The sequence below is a fragment of the Chaetodon auriga genome, chromosome 18 (assembly GCF_051107435.1).
Source record: "Chaetodon auriga isolate fChaAug3 chromosome 18, fChaAug3.hap1, whole genome shotgun sequence".
Lineage (NCBI taxonomy): Eukaryota > Metazoa > Chordata > Actinopteri > Chaetodontiformes > Chaetodontidae > Chaetodon > Chaetodon auriga.
In genome coordinates, this window is record NC_135091.1 from 1,730,826 (window position 1) to 1,753,045 (window position 22,220).

Below are 22,220 nucleotides of genomic sequence, written 5' to 3' on the forward strand. Positions count from 1 at the left end.
CTGCACATCATGCACGAGTCCAGCAGAACGACTCTTAACATCCACCTGCACTCACCTGACAGAGAGGGACGCCACTCGTTAATGTGCCTTCAGCGTTCAAAGGGAAGACCGATCACCTTTTCTCAACACTGGAAAATCCTAATTTGGGTATTACTGACATTCATTTGAGGAGTATCTGTGATTTACTGTTTCTCCCATAAATGTTTCATTTTCAGTGTGTAAAAGCTTCTGAAATTAGCTTTAAACCATCTAAGTGTTTCAGCACACTGTGTTTCTGACATTTAGACGTTTTATTGCAAACTTCTTCTTGAGATTTGTTTGCATCATCGTGTGTGTGTGTGTGTGTGCATTTATTGATCTTTATTTATTTTTGTCTGGGTTTCAGATAAAAGCGTGACAAAGCTCCCTGTCAGTGAGCAGGCACACCGAAGCCGATCTGATCCCTCTGTCTGTGACGGCGGACAGAAGTGTCAGGTGTGTTTGGGCTTCTCAGATTTACCTTCTCACTGCTTTTACTCACACGAACGAGCTGCTGCGAGCTCCGACAGTGTCATCAACTCCCGTTTCTCTCCTCTGTATCTTCTGGATCTGCAGCGTACGATGCTGCATGGCTGCATCCCTGGTGTTCAGACTGCACGACAGAGGTCCAGAGGTGGTGAGGGAGGTGCTTTTGGAGCGAGGATGGGAGGAATATGATGAAGAAGAGCAGGAAGAGGAGGACTGGAACCTCTACTGGCGGGGCTCTGCCTTTCGCAACTCGGAGTATCACAACCTGTGGCCATGGCAGCGGCTCAACCACCATCCCAAGACTGTGGGCATCACCCGAAAGGTGCTGGTCTGACGTGTTAGCTTTGTGTGATGAAGACATGCTGCGTGCCGAGACATTCAGAAAGGACGTTAACCAAAGACACCTGTAACACGTGCAGGCTGCGGTGATGATTTGTTTCTGCTTTATTCTAAATCGATGATGCTGGTTAGGAGGCTGAGGCCCGTGAACGTCTCATCGATCTTTCTCCACTTTCTTGAATCCTCTGCAGAATGTGAACAAACCTGCTCTATAATCATAATGACAGTGTGAAAGGAGTCGCTCCCTGTCATAAACCTACAGAGTACGACGAGCTGCTCCCTTCGACCCACAGAGCTTTTCAGAGTGTGACTTTCACTCGTTGTTTAGCTTTTTGTTTCACACTTTCACTGTTTTGGTTCAGTCCCACCGACCTTTCAGCTGCAGCTGGAAGCTGTTTTCAGCTGAGAAGCACTGAAACCCCTCTGAACACCACCTGCTCAGCAGCATCGAGCAGCTAAAGAGCCACATTTTCCCTCAGGAGCTGGTAGAGACCAAAAACAGGGTGAAAATATTGGACCTTCCCAAATGAACCATATGTTGCTCTGTGGCTGCTGGAAGTGGAAATGAGCAAATGTTTGCAAAAAACAACCTGTTTGTTTCTGCCCCCGAGTGGCCTAAATCTGTCACTGCAGGTTTAATCATTCTTAGCACGAGTCAGGACAGAGTTAAAAAAAACGCTTTTTTTCACTACATTAAGTAGTAGTAATAAGTATAGTAGTATAGTAGTAGTAGTAATTAAAGGCATAGAGCCTCTGGTCTCGTCATGTATGCCTGTCATTAAAACGTGATCTGTGTCTGGACACATTATGAGGACAGGCTGTGGAGAAAAGCATGTTAACACTGGGTGTAAATGCGTGCAGAATGCAGTGGGGTTGGATCAGACCAGGTCCGCTCGTGCTGCAGAATGCCATGCTAACACAACGACTTGTCATTTTTTGGAAGGACTGCTTGGCGCGCAACCTGAGGAGAATGAGAGCCACGTTCGGTTCGGCTCTCTACGACTTCAGTCCCACCGCCTTCATCCTCCCCAACGACTACACCCGCTTCCTGGCCGAATACAACAGACTGCGCGTGACCAGAGGACCGTCGGTCTACTGGATATGTAAGCCGGTGGATCTCTCCAGAGGCAGAGGGATCTTCGTCTTTGAGGACATTAAGGACCTGGTCTACGACTGCTCCGTGATCGTCCAGAGGTACATCAGCAACCCTCTGCTGATCTCCGGCTACAAGTTTGACCTGAGGATCTACGTGTGCGTGAAGAGCTTCCACCCGCTGACCGTCTACATTCATCAGGAAGGCCTGGCACGTTTCGCCACCGAGAAGTACGACCTGTCGTCTCTGCACAACCTGTTCGCTCATCTCACCAACACCAGCATCAACAAGCTCGGTCCCTTCTACAAAACCGAAAAAGAGAGAGTGGGCCAAGGATGCAAGTGGACCATGAGCAAGTTCAGGCATTTCCTCCACAGCCAGGACATCAACGAGCTTCTTTTGTGGCAGAGGATCAACAACATCGTCACTCTGACCCTGCTCACCATCGCTCCCTCCGTCCCCTCCTGTCCAAACTGTGTGGAGCTGTTTGGCTTCGACGTCCTGGTCGACGTCAGGTTCAAACCGTGGCTGCTGGAGGTCAACTACAGCCCCGCCCTGACTCTGGACTGCCAGGCAGACATCACAGTGAAGAAAGGGCTGATCAGCGATCTGATCGATTTGATGAACTATACGTTGACTGACAGCTTGAGAGAGAGGGCCTATCAGAGACAAGAGTACAAGCAGCCTTGTTTCCATGCTAACCAGCCCTCACATGCTACACCTGAGCTCTCCAAGGCTAAAGAAACCAAACGAAAGAGAAGCAGTGGTCACACCTCACAGACGCTCCCTCTGCTAAACCCTCTTCAGCAGCATGAAAAGAGGACCCAGAGACAGTCCAGACAACACGCTTCTGTACCCGCCTACCGCCGACACCTTCTTCCTGTTGACTTGCATGCAGCCAGGGGCAGAATAATTAACACCACAGCTACAGAAACCCACACTGACAGGACGCTGAACCTGATCCTCAGCCCGCGTTCAGGGACAGACGTGTCGGCGGTAAACAGGCGGACGTGTCCAGCTCTCGCGCCGTGGCTGATGGACAGCCGGAGTCCTCACGTGTCTGAGGTCACAAACCGTGACGACACTGAAACAGAAGCTGAGACGGATGCTTCCTCTTCGATACGTGATATCCCACTGAGGGGGCAGGGATTCAGACGTCCTGCTGCGTCCTGGAAGCTGCCGGACATTCACAGGTACGTCCAGCTCTTCTTTCTGCTCGTAAACACTCTTCTGTTGGTAGGACACGTGTAATCTGGATGAAACTGATCAATACTGAAGCAGGTTGACTTAAAGGTACACTGAAGTGTCTCTAGATGCAGTGATGTGACGTACTTCTGAAAGAATTTTAGATGCAGAGACTGAAACTAGAAAGACTTTAGAATTGCACCTGGACACAGACTGTGGCCTTCACACATCCATCCCTTCATGTCACATAAGGAACGCTGCTGTGCTTGTTTCGCAGTGGGACCCACAGGCCGGCGATGAAGAAGGGACAGCACGTTCCTCCGCTCAGAGTGGGAGGCTTCATACGGACCTTCCCGTTTAACGCAGCCACGCTGAGGGCCTCGCAGCACCACCTGGACGTTAGGACGGTCATACAGGAGCTCCACAAGCTGACTGCTCAGCTGGCCACATCCGAGGAGGACGTGAGGAGGGACACAAGCGCTGGGGAAGACTTTGATTCGCTGCTGTGGGGGCCGAAGGATCCTCCATTACTCAGTCAGCACTTCAAACCCACTTAGAGCGGCCTTCCTCTTTTCTTTTTTTTACTTACATTTCCTTTCAGTTTCTGTTACCTCTAAGAGAGTGGAAACGTACCACACATCACGTCTGTATGCCGACGGACTCCTCTGGAAAAATAGTGAACATGAAGGTGGAGTGAGAGGACTTTTACTTTGAAAGGACCATTTAGATTCCTATACTTCAAGACATTTAAGACATTTAATCTGGAACAAAGAGGCACTTTCCAACATAAACAGTAATAATGAATCTCTACATGAGGGCAAAATACAAACATCTGGAACATCAACTGGAAAGTTATTTCCTCCCAGCACTGCATCCCCAAACACACACACACACACACACACACTTCAGATGTCACATGGTGGACCTGCTCTTCTCCCTGATGTGTACTCTGCCTGATGCGTACTTGGTCTCCTGGCGTCCGTCGGGGTAGATGGTCTTCACTGTCCCGTCAGGATCCTCTCTCCTCTTAAACTGAGGCGTGTGGATCTCTCTCTGACCGTCAGGGAAATCCACCATCTTGTCACCTGACCTGGAAGCACCATGAACAAAAACTTGCGTTTGCACATTACAACACTGACGTTCAGAAATAAACAGCTGACATATTTGCAGATTCAGTGTGACTCCAGAGCTCGTCTGACAATCATCACATTGTTGGTCTTCAGTTATCAAATGACAGTGATCCAGTGCTAATTAGCTACAACAAGCTAACGCAGCATTCTTTCAGTGGTGCCCATTCAAACAAATGGAGCTCCGGCTGTAGTCAGTGCAGCTGCCTGACTCTTCCTCTCCCTCGACTCTGAAAACTTTCTTCATCATCTGAGATAAACAGGAATATTTCAAGTTCAGTTTCAAGTTTAAATTCTACTGAATATCACACTTTGTATCAGCGTCTGTGCTGACTGGTTCCCTCGTGGTGCCCTAATATTTGTTTATTCATTTATGATGTGTATCTGATGATGAAGCCAGTCTTCCTCGACTCCACCCTCAAGCTAATCCTCAAACATGGCAGCGACTCCAGTCTTACGGCGAGAGCTGAGTGACGGTGCCGTCGGGGAAGATCGTCCTCTCGCTGCCGTCAGGCTCCAAAAACTTGATGGTCTGGTCCGGAAATAAGATCTCTCTCTTCCCCCCACGGTGTCGCCTCTCTGTTACAGGAGGAAATATTAGACGATGAGCCGCTGACCAGAGAGTCTGTCAACGTTTTCCATTTCTGTCAGAGGTGTTGACCAACAGTAGAAATGATAAAAAACTAAATCAGACCGCTGTTGACCGTTAACTTAAAAGCAGGATCTGGTTGGTTCTGTGATGGATATGAGGTCCTTTCTCTTTAATAATGTTCATGTTTCAGAGTAAATCAAATGAGTGAACATCACTGACATTTCATCACTTTTTCAGTTAATGTGCTGAACTTTTGGGCAAACAGTTGAGTTTTCACACATTCAGTAGTTCTGCAGCACATCAGCAACCTGATGAATGGAAGTCCCGTACATCGCTCTGTTTCAGCTCGACTGACTCAGAGGAAAACATCTGGCTCTTCAAGGCCACGCTGAGTCCATCAGCTCCTCTCTCAGAGCAGGCCGCTGTCGTCCGACAGCGTCACACCATCCACACGCTCGTAGCTGCTTTAAAGACCAGGAACATCTCATTCAAACATCAATGACATTAAATGCATCTCTTACCGATCTGCTTGTTGGGGAAGTGAAGGACCTCCAGACCAGTCGGGTAGGTGGTGCGTGTTATCTGTGAAGCAGCATAGTGATACACCTGTAACACACACACACACACACACGTTCATATGAAGACATCAGTGTGAACACCACTGGCAGACAATTAGCACCAACGATGAAATCAAAGAAAGGCTCTAACAGAAAAGCAGAGCTCACCACTGTCCCATCTGCCAAAACGTGTTGGACGTCTCCATTGAAGAACGCCACCGTTTTCGTCTCCTGGTCAGCAGAAACCGTCCTCGTCTCGTTGGTCTGATGAGACAAAGAAACCTTCATCAAAAAAAAATTATCCGCACGGTGATTCAGAGTCACTGTGTGTCTGACTGCACATTTCTGTATCAAGTTGAGGAAAGTCTACGTGTGTGAATTGTTGTTAATATATTCTTAATATTTCAAACATCAGCTTGGAATTTAGTTCATGTCTCCACAGTTAAAGACAACAACACACTCTGCTATGAAATATCACAAATATTACTATTTTACTGACGCGTGGGAAGAACCCTTCAGCTCGGGAGGGTAAAATCCAGTTTGGGCAGCGACAGATCTGGGACAGGGAGCAGAGGGAGCGCAGGGAGCAGAGGGAGCAGAGGGAGCACAGGGAGCAGAGGGAGCAGAGGGAGCGCAGGGAGCACAGGGAGCACAGGGAGCGCAGGGAGCAGAGGGAGCAGAGGGAGCGCAGGGAGCAGAGGGAGCAGAGGGAGCAGAGGGAGCGCAGGGAGCAAAGGGAGCACAGGGAGCAGAGGGGGCGCAGGGAGCACAGGGAGCAGAGGGAGCGCAGAGAGCGCAGGGAGCAGAGGGAGCGCAGGGAGCAGAGGGAGCAGAGGGAGCGCAGGGAGCGCAGGGAGCAGAGTGTATCGACTTGCACTGCATGAACATGTAATGAGGCTGTCAGAGCTTTGACGCCGTCCTTTGTCCGTCCTCATAAATTATTGCCGGGGTGCTTAAAGACCACTTAACACTGTATCACAGAGCTGAATAAAGGTGAACTCTGGCATTTCTGCAGAACAGAGACGAGCATCGAGAGCTGTGAAGTGGAAAAACGACCTGATAACAGTGGAGAGGAGAGAATACTGCAACACGACGCACACAGAGGAGCACTTCAGTGCATCCTCTGTGTTTTATGGCATCAGACTGATTGAGAACTTTACTGATCCCCTCAGGTAAACTACAGACTTCAGAGTTCTGTTTCAGGTGGTTTCCAACAACAAAACAATGAATCCTTCGTCCAGTGGGGGGCAGCAGAGCCTCATTTATTTCTACCAGCTGATCAAACCATCAGAGCAGCATTTGAGCCGTCTGAGCCTTCAGATGACATCATCAGAGCAGCTGAGTGACAGCGAGCAGATTGTGCACATCCACGCTTCATAACGCACAACACAGCTCGACGTTTGCCAGCTGAACCGTGTTTCTGTCACATCTGGGTCCAGTGAATGCTGATTTTTAGGGTTTAGTGATAAAAGCATGAAACAATGAGCCTCCTGTAAGAATTTTTCTGTACTAAATCAAACATGTAACTCAGACAAACTTGATGAAAGTCAGTTTTCTGTTCACCAGCTCGTCCTCACGGGATGATAATTTACCGGGAGCTGTTTTCGATTTTCTGGTTGTTGCTTCAGCTTCTCTCACTCTTGACAGCTGCCTCTGGCTTCATGTGTGTTATAATATTCTCTCTTCACCTCCTCACATGTTGGTCAAAGACCGCTTTGCGTTAGAAAACTGTTTTCTGGCGAATCACCCTCTTTATTCTGTGTCACCCTGCAGCGTCGCTCCGATAATAACAGCTGCTCTTGTGCTATTTTCTAACTGCTTCAGGTCCTCGAATTCAACGACTGACTGTTAAACTTGACCTGCTTTTTCTCCTGATTTCCAAAACAGGACCTGAAGCTCTGCTAGTTGTTTTTTTTTTTTTCTGGTAGCATTTTTGTGACTGCAGCACAAACGGAGCAGAACAGGCAGCCTTATTTGGCAAAGTGTGGGACGCACATTATGCTAATGATCAAATTTCACGAGCGTGCACCTCCTCATAAACAGGTGACATTCATCAGGCAGGAACAAGTGATTCTCAACAGGTTTGTCCGGCTGAGAGAGTCCGAAAAAAGTAAGTCAAGGATAAGAATAAGAATATGAAAATGTACTTTAACTCTGCAGCAAAATCTGTTTTCAGTGCAACAAATCTGTGAGACAGCTCCTCCATCCTCTCTATGACACTAAACCGGCCTCCCGTTGTTCCCTGCAGGTAAACGACCGTTCAAGGCTGCACAGTTTCACCTGCACATCATTAACAGCGAGTGCAGAGCAAAGGCTCCCAGTGAGGGGCATTAAAGGGAATAATGGGCCGGTAGCTGGAGTGTTTGGGCCACTGCCTATCTGAACACTGACACATACAAACAGAAGCACGCCTGTGTGAGGAGTTCTGTGCAGGTAGCAGGTAAAGAGTTTTGCATTGACTTCTTGACAACAGGAGCTTGAGATGTTGTGACGTCTGCTTTCATGAAACTGTACTGAAACTCAGGGTGAATGACACTGAAGTGAAAAGCTGTTTAAACAAACTGTTAGTGGGGATGAAAGGGTGAGAGTCCACTCTGATTCATGTGAAGAAGACGGCATGCAGGAGACTTAACCTCCGTCTGTCCCTGCTGGCGTTCAGTCTGTGTTTATGCAGTACACCTGCCGGCCACCAGGCGGCGCTGCGGCTCAACTGTGAGTTTCCCCCTCAGCTCGTCCAGCTGGCATCGAACTACAGACCAGTCCCTCTCTCTCTGCTTTAACTGGTGCTGAAGGGCCTCCATCTGCTGCCTGAGGGCCTGCACACACACAAGCACACGCACACACAAGCGCACACACACACACACACACACACACACACACACACACACAAGCACACGCACACACACTGCCTGTGACTCATGTGTTGACTTTAAGAAGTGGGAGTATGTTTGTAAATGTTCACCCAGATTTACGCCATGATGCCTTCAAGCGCTCGACGCTGCACCTGATAACAGGAGTGACAGGAAGCAGGAAATAACTTAGCCAATTTAAGTCAAAACAGAACTGTGTGTGCGTGTGTGTGTCATCCCAAACCGTCCGAGCACCCATCAACGAGGCCTGCTGAGCTCATTAGTGATTAAACCACTTCGGTTTCACTGATGTCACAGTGCAACAGTCGTCCTCGTCACACCTCATTTTAGAGTCAAAATGAAAATGATAGAAAAAAGCATCAATGCGCCGTCAATGCTCTGTATCGACCTGTAATCTGATTACTGAGCTGAAACATAATGAATGAGAGCTGATCCAGTCGCCGTGTGTGAGACGCTGCTCTTCGGCTGTGGTCGGTTGGAGGATGCAGTTTGTGGTGTCGTTGACGTGCTGAGTCGCGTGTTTGCCCTCATAGACATAAATGGGGTTGACAGAATAACAGACACACCTGTCAGTGTAACACAATGCAGCCCAGCAGCGAGTCAGCAGCACCTAATGAAGCGGCCACAGAGTGTGTGTGGAGGCTGTTTGGTTCGAGTTAAAGCCGCGATATCGGACGACATGAACAATCTGCTGCTCTGTTTCTGAATGACAGACCATTATTCAGCGTAACACGGGAGCTAAGAACGCTGAGACTGAATTATGTGTGGCAGATATGTTTCAGTGAAGCCATTTCTCATTCTGTAGAGCCTTCGCAGACCCCCTGTAACCCTCTGAAGGTCCTCACAAATCACCTGAATTTCACTTGTTCTGTACAAAAACACAGTTTGCACTGCACTGCGTGGGTATGCGAAGTGTCTGAAGCTGTCATGAGAGCTGCTTTTACCACGCCTCCTGACAATTAGCTTTCAAAGCGGCGATGGTAATGGTTCCCAGTATGACAGGCAGATGAATGACATCAGACACCGACAGGCAGCAGCTCGTCCAGGCCTGTTCCAGAGGAGAAACCACAAAGTGAGCAGGTCTGACAGGAAAACATGCGCCGCACACACTGAGTGCGTCGGTTGTCCTGAAAACTAAACATTAGTCACATACTGAAAATGCACGTAATTTCCCAGAAGCTCCCAGTCTGCTGTCTTCCAGTGGAGGTGAAGTTCACTCAGACTCTCAGTCCTTGTGCTGAGAGGCTGAAGTGGTTCCAGACAGCAGTGTTTAACTGAGTAAAAGAGCTCCTGATCCACTTAATGCAAATGATCAGGCAACACTGGCGGGACCAGTTCTGCAACACGGGCGCTGCAGGAGTGGGTGGTATTTATGGCTCAAGGGAATACTGGAAGGAGCTCTTCTCAAATGCAGGATAGTAAATTCCTATCAAAGCACGGCTCTGGCACAGATAAATATTAACACAGCGATTCTAAGAGGCGGAGGAAGTTTCCCCTCCATCGCGTCTACGAGGGACAATCAAATGTGAGCACACAGCGCGGCGAGTTGTGAAACAGGACAATGATGTCATGAGAAGCACTGAAACACTCGGTTAAGCAATCCTGATGGCTGCCAAACCAACATTTCTGTGGCTTAAAAGACAAACAGGTGTTGTTTTATCGTTTTATTGTTGGCATCAAATTCCCTGAAAAGACCCAAACCGTTGAAGTAGCCCCTGTGCTCACACCTCCAGTCAACTCCAGTACTGTTACTGGTCTGCTCCTCTCATGTCTGCCCAAGCCAAACTGACCTGGACTTCACTGGATGAAGGTTTGTGCAGACTTTGTCTCTTCTCGTCTGAGAGGACGTTGTCTCCGTCACACATCTTCTCCAGCTCGTTGACCTGATCGGCTGCGTCTCTGCATATAAACAGAGAGACTTTATCAACTGAAGTCCTGATTCCAGAACAGTCTGGACTCGTGACCACAGTTACAGTTTACCATGTAAAATCAAGCTAACTGGAGCCTGTGAAAGGTCGAGAAGTGCCACTTCGCTGTGCAGATTTCATTTTGTTTGCAGGTACTGATAAAACAACCTGCTATTTCCTGTGTAACGCAGCGCAGCATACATGTGGCAGATTGGTGATCAGCTGATAGAGATGGACTACTTTCTCTGTGCACGCTATCACAGAGCCAAAAGATCTTTTACCCCCAAAATCTCCACGATGTCTGCGCCATCGCTGTGTAATCTGGAACATCAGGTTTCCTTTGAGGCTCCAGTGAGTTTATCTTCAACTGCTTCAGACCCTCTAGACATGAAAAACACACAGAGACCTTTGAGAGGCAGAATTATGAAAGCACTTTCGTCCTCCGGTTGGTTGCTGAACATCATTTAAATGAGCCTGTCAGAGTCAGAGAAGGCGTCGAGAGGAAGGAAGAGGACAACGCCAAGGTCAGATGGTTGGCGTGCTGCAGATTAGTAATGGAGGACAAATACCAGCCGTCAGTATTTCGGTGTTTTCCTGACTGCGTTTACGTGTTGACCCACATAAAGTGAAACGAACGGCGAGCTGTGAACCATCTCACTGGGGTTCAAGTAGGTGTCAGCAGCTGACAGCACTCACGCATGTCGTGGCCTGTGAGGAGCTGGCACAGCCACAAGAACCTCCAACGCCGAAGAGCAAAGTTAACGTGACGCAAAGAGTCACAACGCCACGTTTACGGAAAGCACAGCAGGTCGAAATACCTGGGAATTTTCCTTTAGCTTTCGGCTGATTGGACAATAAACTCTTGCACCCACATGACGCATGGCGGGGGGGGGGGTGAGGCTCAAACAGCTGTCGGCCATCCAGTGTCGTAACGTGACAGCTGAGCTAAAATATCAACTGTGCAACAAACCAAAAAACAAGAGTTCCAGTCGAAGTCCAGCGTTCCTGTGCCTCCCTTAGCACGACCGCCGTTTGTCTGGTTTATTTTAGCTTTGGCTTCACTGCACTCTGCGTTCACTGATACTCAGCTAAAGGGCAGCAGCCTCCAAGATTTCACTCTTTATTTCATTTGGATTTTCAGGGATTTTTTTACCGACGTGGTTAAAAGTTGGCAGAGGACAAAAAGACATAGAGGCGAGACAAAGAACGACGATACATGATGAATGTCACAGTCATCCAACACAGCATCAGTCAACAACTGGGCATGTTTATGAATGTGTCATATGGGTGTGTGTGTGTGTGTGTGTGTGTGTGCGTGTGTGCGTGTGTGTGAGAGAGGGTCGTGTGTACATATTAAATATTATTATTCTACTTTTTTTTTTTTGGATTAAATAAAGAAGCTGTTGTGTTTTTTGCAGGAGTCTGCATTTTGGAAAACGCATGTTTATTTTGACCCTGAATGTAACGCGGCCCTCAGTCATCGTCTTCATCGTCTTCTGCCTCCCACCTTCGCTCTTACCTCCATCAGACGTCTGTCTGCGCTCTGGGCAGGTCACATGTTCTTGGTTGGACCAGGTTTCATGTTGTGGATCTGCAAAAGAAACTGATGGACTGTCAGAAATGGAGGGATTTCAGCTCTTTTCCAGCACCAGTACCAGTTTAACCTTGGCCTGCTGTGGTAACTCCTCCTGTTACTGTTACTTCACTGGATGTTTGTGCTTCACTTTGCAGCGTTTGACACGTGAAGCCTGTTTTCACCTTCACCTGCTGAAGGGAAAGTTTCCTTTTCTTTAAATCTGAGGCGGATATTCGAGCGTCTCCACTGCACAGACATGAGGATGGACTCAGCGCAGCAGGAGGCATCTGGAGTCCAGCAGTCAAACTTTTGAAATGGCAAATATCTGCGTTTTCATATGTGCTGGATTTTTCAGTGAGAGCATCTTCAACTTGTCAGGGAAGGTGCAATGCATTAAAAAGGAGTCACGCTTATTAATATATATTGGAGCCTTTCAAGGCTTTCATCCATACTTGGCAAACGACACTGTTTAGTAATCAGAAATGAAGCTGAAGCACTAAAAATCTGAATTTTGATGAATGAAAACAAAGTTAAAATGTTGATTAAATCAAAAATATCACTGAATATATATTAAATAAGTTAAAACTTGATCGTGAGCTTTATCATCCACGAACTTACTGGGCAAAAAGGACTGCCGTGGAGGTCCAGATCCAGGATTGTGGTCTTGTTTCAATTTCTGGATCCCCGGGAACATCCATCCCTCCCCAGCCTCACTGGCAGAGTCCTCCTCTGATAGGCCGAACTGGGAGCGCCGGTGGTCGAGGCAGGGAGGGGGGGACGGGAGCTTGGGAAAGTGATGACACGGGGAGGATGGGTTATCTTCACCCTCACTGCAACTACCAGTAGCACCAGTGCTCCTCGTGGAGGAATGCGTGGGAAAGGCACAGCGTTTCAGAGGTGTTGGGGCTTGACTTGTGAGGTTTGATGCACAAAGACAAAATGCCGTTGTTGCTGTAGCTTGTTTTTGACCTTCGACCCAGTTTGAACCCGTGCTGCTTCCTGAACTCGGCTCGCTGCGCTGGCAGAGATGAAAATGTGTTTTTGTTTCATCACAGCCTGTGGATACAGTTTCCATGTTGACGCTTGAGACTCTCCCCATGTGGTCGTCGACGGCCTTAAAGCTAACAATAACTTCCTGATTTGGCCGGGCCCGAGGGGAAACTCTGTTGTTCCTCGAAGGGGGAGAAACGTTGACATGTGGCTCTGGGTTGGGTTCGTACATGGGATGTGTGACTGTCCAGACATGTTCCCATCGACCCGCGGAGGTGGCGGCCATTCTTCCATGAGGTGCTGTGAATTCAGACCGACCTTTCACCTTGTCTTTGTCAACAATGTCTCCAGCAGCTTCAGGCTTGTTTCCCTCTTCTTGGTGCCTCACCCTTTTCTCCCTGACAGACTTGTCAACAGAGGCTGTTGGCTGAGAGGGTGATTGATGAATTCTGCATTCTGTCTCTGGTGAACGGGGCTTATCGCTCTTCTCTCTTTCTTCCAAACAGGATTTCTCTCTTCTGTCTTGTGATTGGCTGGAATTGGCTGGAATTCGGGGTTGGGTGAGGAGAGGAGTGTTGAAATAAGTCTGCTCTTGGCTGTGGATCGGGGAAAAGACCTCAGCCTGAGCCTGGACCTCTGTTTGGGTGTTTTTCTGGCTGTTCTGGGGTGTCTGAGGATTATATGAACCAGAGCAAAAGTCTTGTTGAGTCCCGAACTCTGGGCGATGCTCAGGCTGAAAGGTCAGAGGCTGGAAGGCTTCCAGCTGCGTTCCTTCGTCGTTTAACACCATAAATGGGGCAGAGGAGCGCCCCTTGATGCCAGCAGCTGACTTCCTGCTGGGCTCTTGCTGGCTGAGGGAAGCCCTCCCCTGGACCCCCTGCTGGTCACAGACCTCCAAATTATTTCTGTCCATCGTGGAAATGTCCTCACCCTCCGTCATCGTCCCGCTGAGGTTCTGAAACATAAGGATTGATGCAAAAATCACTGCAGAGTCAGAAATCTATTAACTAAACTTCTCTATACACTATATTAACATGTAATATACCTGCAGCTGTTTCAGCTCAGAGATTTCATGCGTCTTCAGCTGCTCCTCTACAGACTCTTCGAGGGTCTCTTTGTCCCTCACAGGACGTCTGATCAGCATTTGTGTCCAGACAGAAAAAAAGAAGGACAATTCAATTATATCTGGAAAATAAGGAAAAGAAAATGACAAATATCATTGAAGAACAGTGATGTCACATGTGCGGTCAAAGTAGGTTTACGATGAACACCCCAAAAAGCGGCCGTCTGAGTCCCCGTCTTCAGTGTGGTCAGTGCCTGGGACGGCTGGATCTTTACGTGGATCTGAGTGGGAGACATCAGGGTGAGACAAACTTTAACATATAACACAGAACGATCAGAAAGCAGTGACTCCTCACCTCCTGTGCTCACTCCAGTGAGCACAGGAGGTGAAGGAAAGCTCCACTGTGTGCACGCTGGAGGCCAAAAGCATTTGACTGGACGAGTGCCAAACATCTCAGCCTCCTGTGAGATAATATGGATGAAAGTGAGAAAACTCTGCAGCGCTGTGAGTTATGGCAGCAAGTACAAGTTTACAGTAAGTGTCAGCACACTCACAGGTTGGCTTTACAATCCGAGTACAATAGTCTGACTGTTAATCTGTCAGACAGGCGGCGGAGCTCCACTTCTCAGCGTCCTGCTGGATTCAGACACTCGCAATAAACAAGCAGGATCATACGTTTTAATAACTCAGCCGGCCGTCACTGCTGTCAAGTCAGCACCGTTAGCTCACATGATTCCTTTGAAACATCACATTTTAATAAAGCTTGTGGGACAAACGCTTTCTTTAGTGTGATACTTCATGAAAGTAAGATGCATTTACTTTATATTTACTTATATAAACATCAGATTACGCAGCAATGTGAAACATCTGGGTATTTCACACATTATGAGTCCATGACAAAATAGACGATAAGACTTTATCAATCCCCGTAGGAGAAATTAGGGTGTTACAGGCAGCAGTAATAGTATCAGTGTTAAAATATGACGAGAAACTGTTGGTCCTGGTCATAAAAGCCCTCTTTGCAGCAGCTCCTGACGGTCGGACTGCTGGGGCTGCTCCTTGATCTCCTGCTTAGTTGACTGAGTTAACCAACATACAATCAAACCATTGTCTGAGGAGGGAATGTGGGGGGAGGTCAAGGTTCAGATTATAAAACCTCAGAGGGATGACAAACACTGAAAAGGTTCCCGTCTGACGAGGTCGAGTCAAAGACACACAGACTGAATCAGGGAGTCTGTCACTCAGTAGAAACCAGATCAAAGCCGAGTTGTGTTTAAATCTTTTTTAAGCATTAAGTAACAGAACAGATTTATAGATTATGAAGCAGAAGCTGTCAGTTCGTCTCCTCGTCTCTAACACGTGTCCCTGCAGAGAGTCTGATCTTAGCTGAAATCGTTGGAGTTGTCTGGACTTGCAGCTGAAGCAGAGAATGAGTTGGAGGCATGCAGAGTGGAGAGCGAGGCCTCGGGTTAACCCCCTCCCTGAAAGAACCCTCCTCCCTGAGGACGACACATTCCATGCAGCCTCATTGACTTGTCCTTACATAGCAGGAAACACTGACAGCAGCACCGCGTCCACCTCCTCGTGCCCACATGTAAATCAGTCATCAATTCCCAGGGATCCACATCTGCGTACTCTGAGGACACTGTTTCTGTGATTGTCCCATTTATCATTTTTAGCATGTGCTAAAGAGACGGAGGCAGGCAGCGAAGAGCTGGGACACTGGGAAGCTGTCAGTCATGACAAACAGTAGGTCCTACAGTAGCTTCTGGGATTCACTGAACCCCCAGAAGAGCAAAGCATGTATTTCTCACAGTCTGTGCCAGAAACAGCAAGAAGGTGAAATATTTCCATATCACTTCTCTGGTATGGTTGGCTGTCTGTCAGAGTCCTATCAGCTCCTGCCATCAGAATCTGACTGCTTTCTCTCTCAAACTGGGGCTTTCCGGGGCTAAACATGCTGCTCACACTTTATCACCACAAAAAGTAATCTTGATGTCGAAGCGGTCTTAGTTTTCTCTTGCACTATCTGTATTTAATGCGACTGGTCTCGTCTCTGGTTCGCCCCACTGGTCCCACAGTGGGAAAGCAGCTGGCAACTCACCTCCTCAGGCTATTAAGGCGGAGCTACAAGTCAAAGCTGAACAGCAAGGCAAACTCACTGAAGCAAGAACTACTTCCAGACCTGACTCTCGCTGAACAGGACATGAAACCTGAGTGAGTGTGGAAACCTGAAGCACGCACGAGGACTGAAAGAAGAACTTAAAGCTATCAGACGATCGCAGCTGAAGACAGCGAGGGGACTCGTTTGGTGAGATTTTGCCTGTTTGTTTGAAGGGTGAGACTCTGGGTGTGAACTGATTTCCTTGTCAGTTTATGAAGGGACACGTATTTGACCGCTCAAAATGGAAAACTACACTTACCAACTCATTGAGGACTGCAAAGCCACCAACAAGGCGCTCTATAAATTCTACGCAGCTGTCATGATTGTGATTTTCATCCTGGCTTTGCCTCTCAATGCGTCCGTCCTCCACCTCTTCATATTCAAGCTGAAATTCTGGAAATCCAACAGCAACAACATCTTTCTCTTCAACCTGGTGCTGGCTGACATCCTCCTGCTCTTCTGCTTGCCCATAAAGGCGTACAACTTCATCGAGGGAGAGAGGAGGAGTGAGAACGACAAGGTGTGCAAAGCTATGCTCTTCATGCTGTTTTTAAACCGAGGAGCCAGCATCGCCTTCCTCACCGTCACCTCCATCGATCGGTATTTTAACGTGGTGCATCCCGGTCGAAAGAACCTCCTCAAAGCGCTCAAGAAGTCTCCTCAGATCTCAATCCTCATCTGGCTGCTTCTCCTGCCTCTCACCATTCCCACCATGCTCAAAACCTTTGAGTGCTGTAACAGCCACAAGACCACTAACGACGATACGCTGATTAAGGTAATGTTTGCACACTGAACGAGTGATTTCTGTTCTGCATGTCTCCTCCCAGTTTAGTTTACAGGTTTTCAGCATAAACATCTGGAATAGTACATGAATTGAGGAAAAATGACAAAGTATTTCAGCAACAAGTGATTCATGTGGAGCCGCTGTGTTTGACGGTGCTGTCACTGTCACCGCGGACATTAGAGGCTGAATCACTGTCAGTTACGCAAAGATTATTCTGTGCAAACAGTCACTCAGCCTGAAGTTACACAAGTAATGACTGACCATCTGCATGTGATTAAGACCCAATCAGACATGAAGGACGTGGGTCCACGCCGTCCCCCCAGACAGAGCAGCTCCGGGGTCGATCTCGTCCACTTCAGTGGAGCTATTTTTGCACTGATACGGCACACAGCATTGATAAAGCTGGAGTGTGTCAGACCGTACCACATGATGGGGCCACAGTCTGGAAAATACATGTGCATGCTGAAAGCAAAACCGCAAAAAAAGGTGCTATTTATTGACTGTGTATGACACCTTACATAAGACTCTGTGCACAACAGGGCGCCTCATTATGAGACCGTGGTGGAGACGACAGAAGCCTGTCTGCTCGTTTTATATCAGGTTTACTGCAGTTAGTCTCACTGGTAGGTTAACCGGTAGAGTGAAGCATAAATACTCCTGAGTACTTTTACATGACCCTGCCAGCAGTGAGAAGTAAAGCACATTTACTTAAGTAATATCTGTGGGTACATCTCTGACGCATGATTTACATTTTCATGTACTTTATGCTTCTGGCCGAGTTTCACAGAGAAATGTTTTTTTTTTTATTCCACTCCATTCATGTGATAGTTGTACTGACTAGTTACTTAACAGATTAAGATTTTACATTAAAAAACAAATTACAGGCTTTAAAATATATAATTGATACACTGATAATGATTAATCCAGCGATTCTTAACCTTTCTGGCTCGTGACCATTGGACCACTACAGATCAGAGTCTACTCGGTCATGTTTCACATGTCCATGAGTTGTTGGCAGCTGTACCAGAGTGACATCCCCTCCAAGGAAAATCCAAACAGTTAATGAGAGTTTGTGCAGAGGAAACCACTGGACTAAACTACAGTAGTTAAACTGCTGATGTATGTGGTGATTAAGTTTATCCTTTTTCTGCCTTAAGGACGTGGTGGACAGTTTGCGAGAGGTGGTCTTCTTCACCCAGATCGTCATCCCCTTCATCATCCTGGTCTACTGCACCGTGCACATCGTCAACCGGCTCAGGAAGAAGACGGTTGGGGATCGGACCAAGCTGAGGAGAGCTGTCTTTCTGGTGACCGCCGTCATGGTGGTCTTCTCCGTCTGCTTCCTCCCCTGCACCTTAGCCAGGATGGTTCTGCTGATCACCCGGGTCAAAGACTTGAGTGAACGCCATCAGGATAAAGCTGCTGTGGCCTTCGACGGCCTCATGGTCCTCTCCTACATGGACTGCCTCCTGGACCCGCTGGTCTACTGCTTCTGTAGCACCAAGTTTAAAGCTCTTTATCTCTCCAATTATTTCCCATTCTTAGTGAAAGATGCTCAAGTGTCATTTGAAAGCTCAACAGGAAATGCATCGCATCCTGCATCGCATACTGCATCGCATACTGCATCGTATCCTACATCCAATACTGTCATTTGAGATTCATGGAGAACAGAGGCCAGATGGCGACTGTACAGGCTGCTGTATGGTGACAACGCTGCAGCTACTTTAGGAAAGAGGACTCTGAAGGTGAAGTGAACTACAAGGATGTACAGTAATTATTTAAGCTTCTGGTTTCTATTGATTGTTAAATAGAAATATATGGAGGCAGCTCTGTAAATAAGGGGAACTGCCATGGTTCTTCAGCATTGTAGATATACTGTAGTAGTGTCTCAACAGGTGAAACTGTCTCCCAATGGTCAACTGGCAGCCTGCAGGTCACATCCAGTAGAAAAGGTCCAGTCTGTCCTGAGAGTGACTGTTTATCAGCCTCCCGACTTCTGACAACCAGCCAAAAAATTCACAATTCACAGTTGAACTGCGGAGAATCAAAAAGCTTTTCCATTGGTTGCACTTGGGTTTCTTTTCTTCAGCCAACTGAGTGTTTGTGTTTGCTTCAAGGATCCTGACGAGGAACACACTATGACGTGTGACAGTTTGTATTCTGAAATACATTTTCTATTGATCAATAAATTCTCACTGACGCTGAACGAACAGTGTAGCTGGAGATCCTTCGCAGCGGTCCTGAACGTGGCTTTAATGTGGCTGATTTTCTGATAGTTGTGATCGTCCCATTTGTGTTGTGCTACCAGCTCCTGAATGTGCCTCTAGGACACAGTAATAGCTGTAAGAGTCAGAAATAAATCTGGACTGACTGCCTTCCTGCCGGCCCAGTCGCAGCAGATGGAATGTTAATTGATTGATTAAGGATTATTGTGTTATCGCCAATCGTTCCAGACCTTTGACCTTGAATAAAAAACAGATGCAGTCCTTCGAGTGACACTTTTGAGAGGTCCTGCTCTGGAATATGTTAGCGTTTTCTCAGGGGAATGCCCCTCGGCTAAAGAACGCACATCTGTTTTTCTGTTTGTCTTGGACAGCACCATGAGTTATGAGTTATGACCATCAAAAATTCCTTTCAAGCGGTCGAGGCCAAAAACGAACTCGAGTCTTATCTGTCAAATCAAAGCGGTCTCACAGAGCCTTCATCCGAGCGTCCACAGTCAAACGAGTGTTTCATGTCGTCGAGTGAGCCTCAGAAAACCTGAGAGGCTTCAAATCTCGTCACATTCGTTTTTTATGAATCTGTAGATGCTGCGTCGGACGTGTGACCCCGAAACAGAAGACTTCATCCTGAAGGCCCAAACAGGAAGCTGATCATAACTGTGGATTTATTTTCATTTTCTGTTATTATGGATGTATTTTCTTGTACATGTATTTATTAAAACAGTGCAGTAACTCTGTCTCAGTGTGTTGGAGGCCCCTTCACAAGCCCCCGGAGATTCAAAGATTCCACTCAAACAACTCCTAATCCAAACAAAATGACCAGGCTCGCCTGAACGCCCCACAACAATAGAAATCATGAGTCATGAATTGACCAGAATGAACAATACTTTCCCCAGAAGATTCTCACAGACTCCTCTGAACCTGTGTGAGTCACCTGGATGGTCCCTCACCTTGATGACATCATCATTAGTAACAATACAGTGAGTTAGGGTAAGCCTTTGTTCACTGTCTGGCTATAAATACACAGATTACTCACTGCAATAATCACCTGGTGATTTTTTAGCTTTAAATTCGTGTGAATTTTACTGTGTGTTAAACGGGCATCACTGCGTATCAGGATGCATCTGCTTTTTATTTGTCGCAGCACTGTTTGAAACGTGGGAAACATAATCCAATCAGACATTTGTGCTGTGGACTACGAGCCAACTGTCCTGTAAAGTTGAATTTATTCTGACTTTTCAGCTGCTCCTGATGGAAAACGACAAAAAGAAGAGAAGCGTATCCTCAGCTTCGCAGCACATGGATGCATCAACATGGCTGCACGATTAAAAACAAGAACTGACCTCGAGCTCACGAACAAGCCAATAAACGCAGCCAATCAGTCAACATGCAATAATTTCTGTGTCTGCAAATGCCACATCACAGCTGACACTGTGTGTATTTACCGAGCAAACAGAGGAACACATGTCCTGAGATCACGTAACGTACGACCTTAAATACAACAAGGCCGGAGTTTTACAGGCAAACGGCGTCTGAACCCCCTGCAGGAGTGTTTCTGTGCATGCCGTCGGTCGGCTGTGTGGATTCCACCCGAGCGGAGCTGCGTGTTCACATTTTCATGCATTATTCAATTGTTTGTTTTCATGTAAAATGATGTAAACACATCAAGACCAACGTCTGGAAAAATGTAAACATCTACAAAGTGAGAAACGCTCTGGTTCATTTACAGCTTGTTCCAAATTCACTCATTAAAAGCATTTAATTAATGGGTCAAACACGTGAACGAGTCATCCTGATGTGAATGCAGCGTTTTTCTAGCTGTGTTAGCATTTTTAATGCTAAACCGTCCTGACAGGCACTGATAATACTGTCAGTGTTATCACATGTTGTCATACGGCAGACATCACCCCGTCAGACAGCTTCTGTTTGGGATTCTGAGTTATATACGAGGTATTCTAAAACCCTGTTTCACATTAAATACTTTGTTTTATGTGTTTTGGCTGCTGCTGCTATTTGTGAATGTGTGCACATATTTTCATCTTTGAGTACTTTTCCGCTGCCTGCTGCTTCATCTTTCTCTCAGTCAAAAATAACGCTGAGCTAACTGTCTCGACTTCCTGAGTAACGGTTTGAGCTCAGGATCCTCCAGCGTACGTCAGCTGATAACGCTGCTGTCATAAATATTCCCATGCAGTTTAGATCTGAGTCAACACGTTTAAGCAATCCTGAGACTTCAGTGCCGGGATAAAGCGTGGGTGTGGTTTCATTACTGGCTCTATTGTGTCTGAAAAGCTCCATTAATAGAAGGTGGGAGAGCAGAACCGAGCAGCTGACTTCAGCCTCAAAACCACGTTTGTGACTCGAAAAGATTTCAGAGAGGAAAATGTTGAAACTTCAAATCTCAGCACGCTGGTTTCATCAGCGACGATAAATGAAAACACAGAAAAGGGAAGTTAAAGGTCTGAGTTACAGACGTTTGACTATGAGCATGATGACGATAACTAGCTGTTGTTTGGTCACAGCAGTGTGTGCCTCTGTGTTGGGGGGTGGGGGGGTCAGGACATCAAAGCAAACAAGGTGTGAAAAATATAAATTTTATTCTCAAACTTAAACCTGTGCTTTGGCTCTAAAGACGTTAAAAACTGTGTTTAAGTTTTTGATCCGGTGTGAAGACGCCGCTTGAAAAATGTCCACATTTTGGCTGAAACAGCTGATTCTTACTTCAAAGTTCAGTCTTGGGTTCATCCGTTGTGTCACGCGATGATGTCATTTCATTCATTTCCTCTTTTTTTTTTTTTTTGTGGAATCTGCCGCCTCACACGGGATCTCTATGAACTGTCTCAAAGGACGTTTGTGAAGACACTCCGGCTGCGACAGATGTGGACAGGTGTGTAGAATGGTGTGTGATGGTGGCGTGTTTGTCTGCCTTCAGCCCGTCCACCTCAGTCTTCTTCTACACGTTAATATGAAATCTGGGTCAGATAAGATCAGCTGTTTCTGTCTGTGTCGACAGCGTTGGGATTGTTCTTACCCTGGATGGGACATGCGTGGACAGGATCGTCCTCAGGGCTCCCTGCATCTGATGGAGGAGATGACACTGGGAAGACTGGGGGCTGTGGGGAGATGGACAGACAGGAAGCATGTGACGGGAGAAAAGGACATTATGAGACGTTTGAGAGGCAGTGAGAGTGTTTTTGGAGCTGCTGGAGTGATAAAATCATGGAAGCTGATAGAGTTTGAAGTC

The 22,220-nt window shown here is 47.2% G+C and overlaps 2 protein-coding genes and 1 long non-coding RNA gene across 3 annotated transcripts; 2 read left to right on the top strand and 1 right to left on the bottom strand.

Annotated features, from left to right (window-relative positions):
- The first annotated feature begins 607 nt into the window (after nucleotides 1-607).
- On the top strand, nucleotides 608-3,681 carry ttll2 (tubulin tyrosine ligase-like family, member 2). Its single transcript, XM_076756895.1, has 3 exons — nucleotides 608-829; nucleotides 1,790-3,132; nucleotides 3,402-3,681. The coding sequence occupies exons 1-3, from the start codon at nucleotides 608-610 to the stop codon at nucleotides 3,679-3,681; spliced, it is 1,845 nt and encodes a 614-aa protein (XP_076613010.1).
- Nucleotides 3,682-4,077: 396 nt separating this feature from the next.
- Nucleotides 4,078-10,170, bottom strand: LOC143335889 (uncharacterized). Its single transcript, XR_013078475.1, has 6 exons — nucleotides 10,061-10,170; nucleotides 8,034-8,216; nucleotides 5,569-5,664; nucleotides 5,365-5,449; nucleotides 4,710-4,830; nucleotides 4,078-4,214 (listed from the first exon to the last, which is right to left on the bottom strand). It is a non-coding gene; the product is annotated as an uncharacterized LOC143335889 (long non-coding RNA).
- Nucleotides 10,171-15,997: 5,827 nt separating this feature from the next.
- gpr31 (G protein-coupled receptor 31) lies at nucleotides 15,998-20,550 on the top strand. The gene is made up of 2 exons (XM_076756490.1): nucleotides 15,998-16,745; nucleotides 17,912-20,550. The coding sequence occupies exons 1-2, from the start codon at nucleotides 16,212-16,214 to the stop codon at nucleotides 18,407-18,409; spliced, it is 1,032 nt and encodes a 343-aa protein (XP_076612605.1). The 5' UTR covers nucleotides 15,998-16,211; the 3' UTR covers nucleotides 18,410-20,550.
- The last annotated feature ends 1,670 nt before the right edge of the window (nucleotides 20,551-22,220 follow it).

Bases quoted from the DNA above. Each gene is read 5' to 3' on its own strand.
- ttll2 (XM_076756895.1), top strand. From the start codon at position 608: ATGGCTGCATCCCTGGTGTTCAGACTGCACGACAGAGGTCCAGAGGTG. The intron at 830-1,789 runs GTGCTGGTCTGA...ATTTTTTGGAAG, and splicing joins CTGTGGGCATCACCCGAAAG to GACTGCTTGGCGCGCAACCT. The intron at 3,133-3,401 runs GTACGTCCAGCT...CTTGTTTCGCAG, and splicing joins AAGCTGCCGGACATTCACAG to TGGGACCCACAGGCCGGCGA.
- gpr31 (XM_076756490.1), top strand. From the start codon at position 16,212: ATGGAAAACTACACTTACCAACTCATTGAGGACTGCAAAGCCACCAAC. The intron at 16,746-17,911 runs GTAATGTTTGCA...TTCTGCCTTAAG, and splicing joins ACGACGATACGCTGATTAAG to GACGTGGTGGACAGTTTGCG.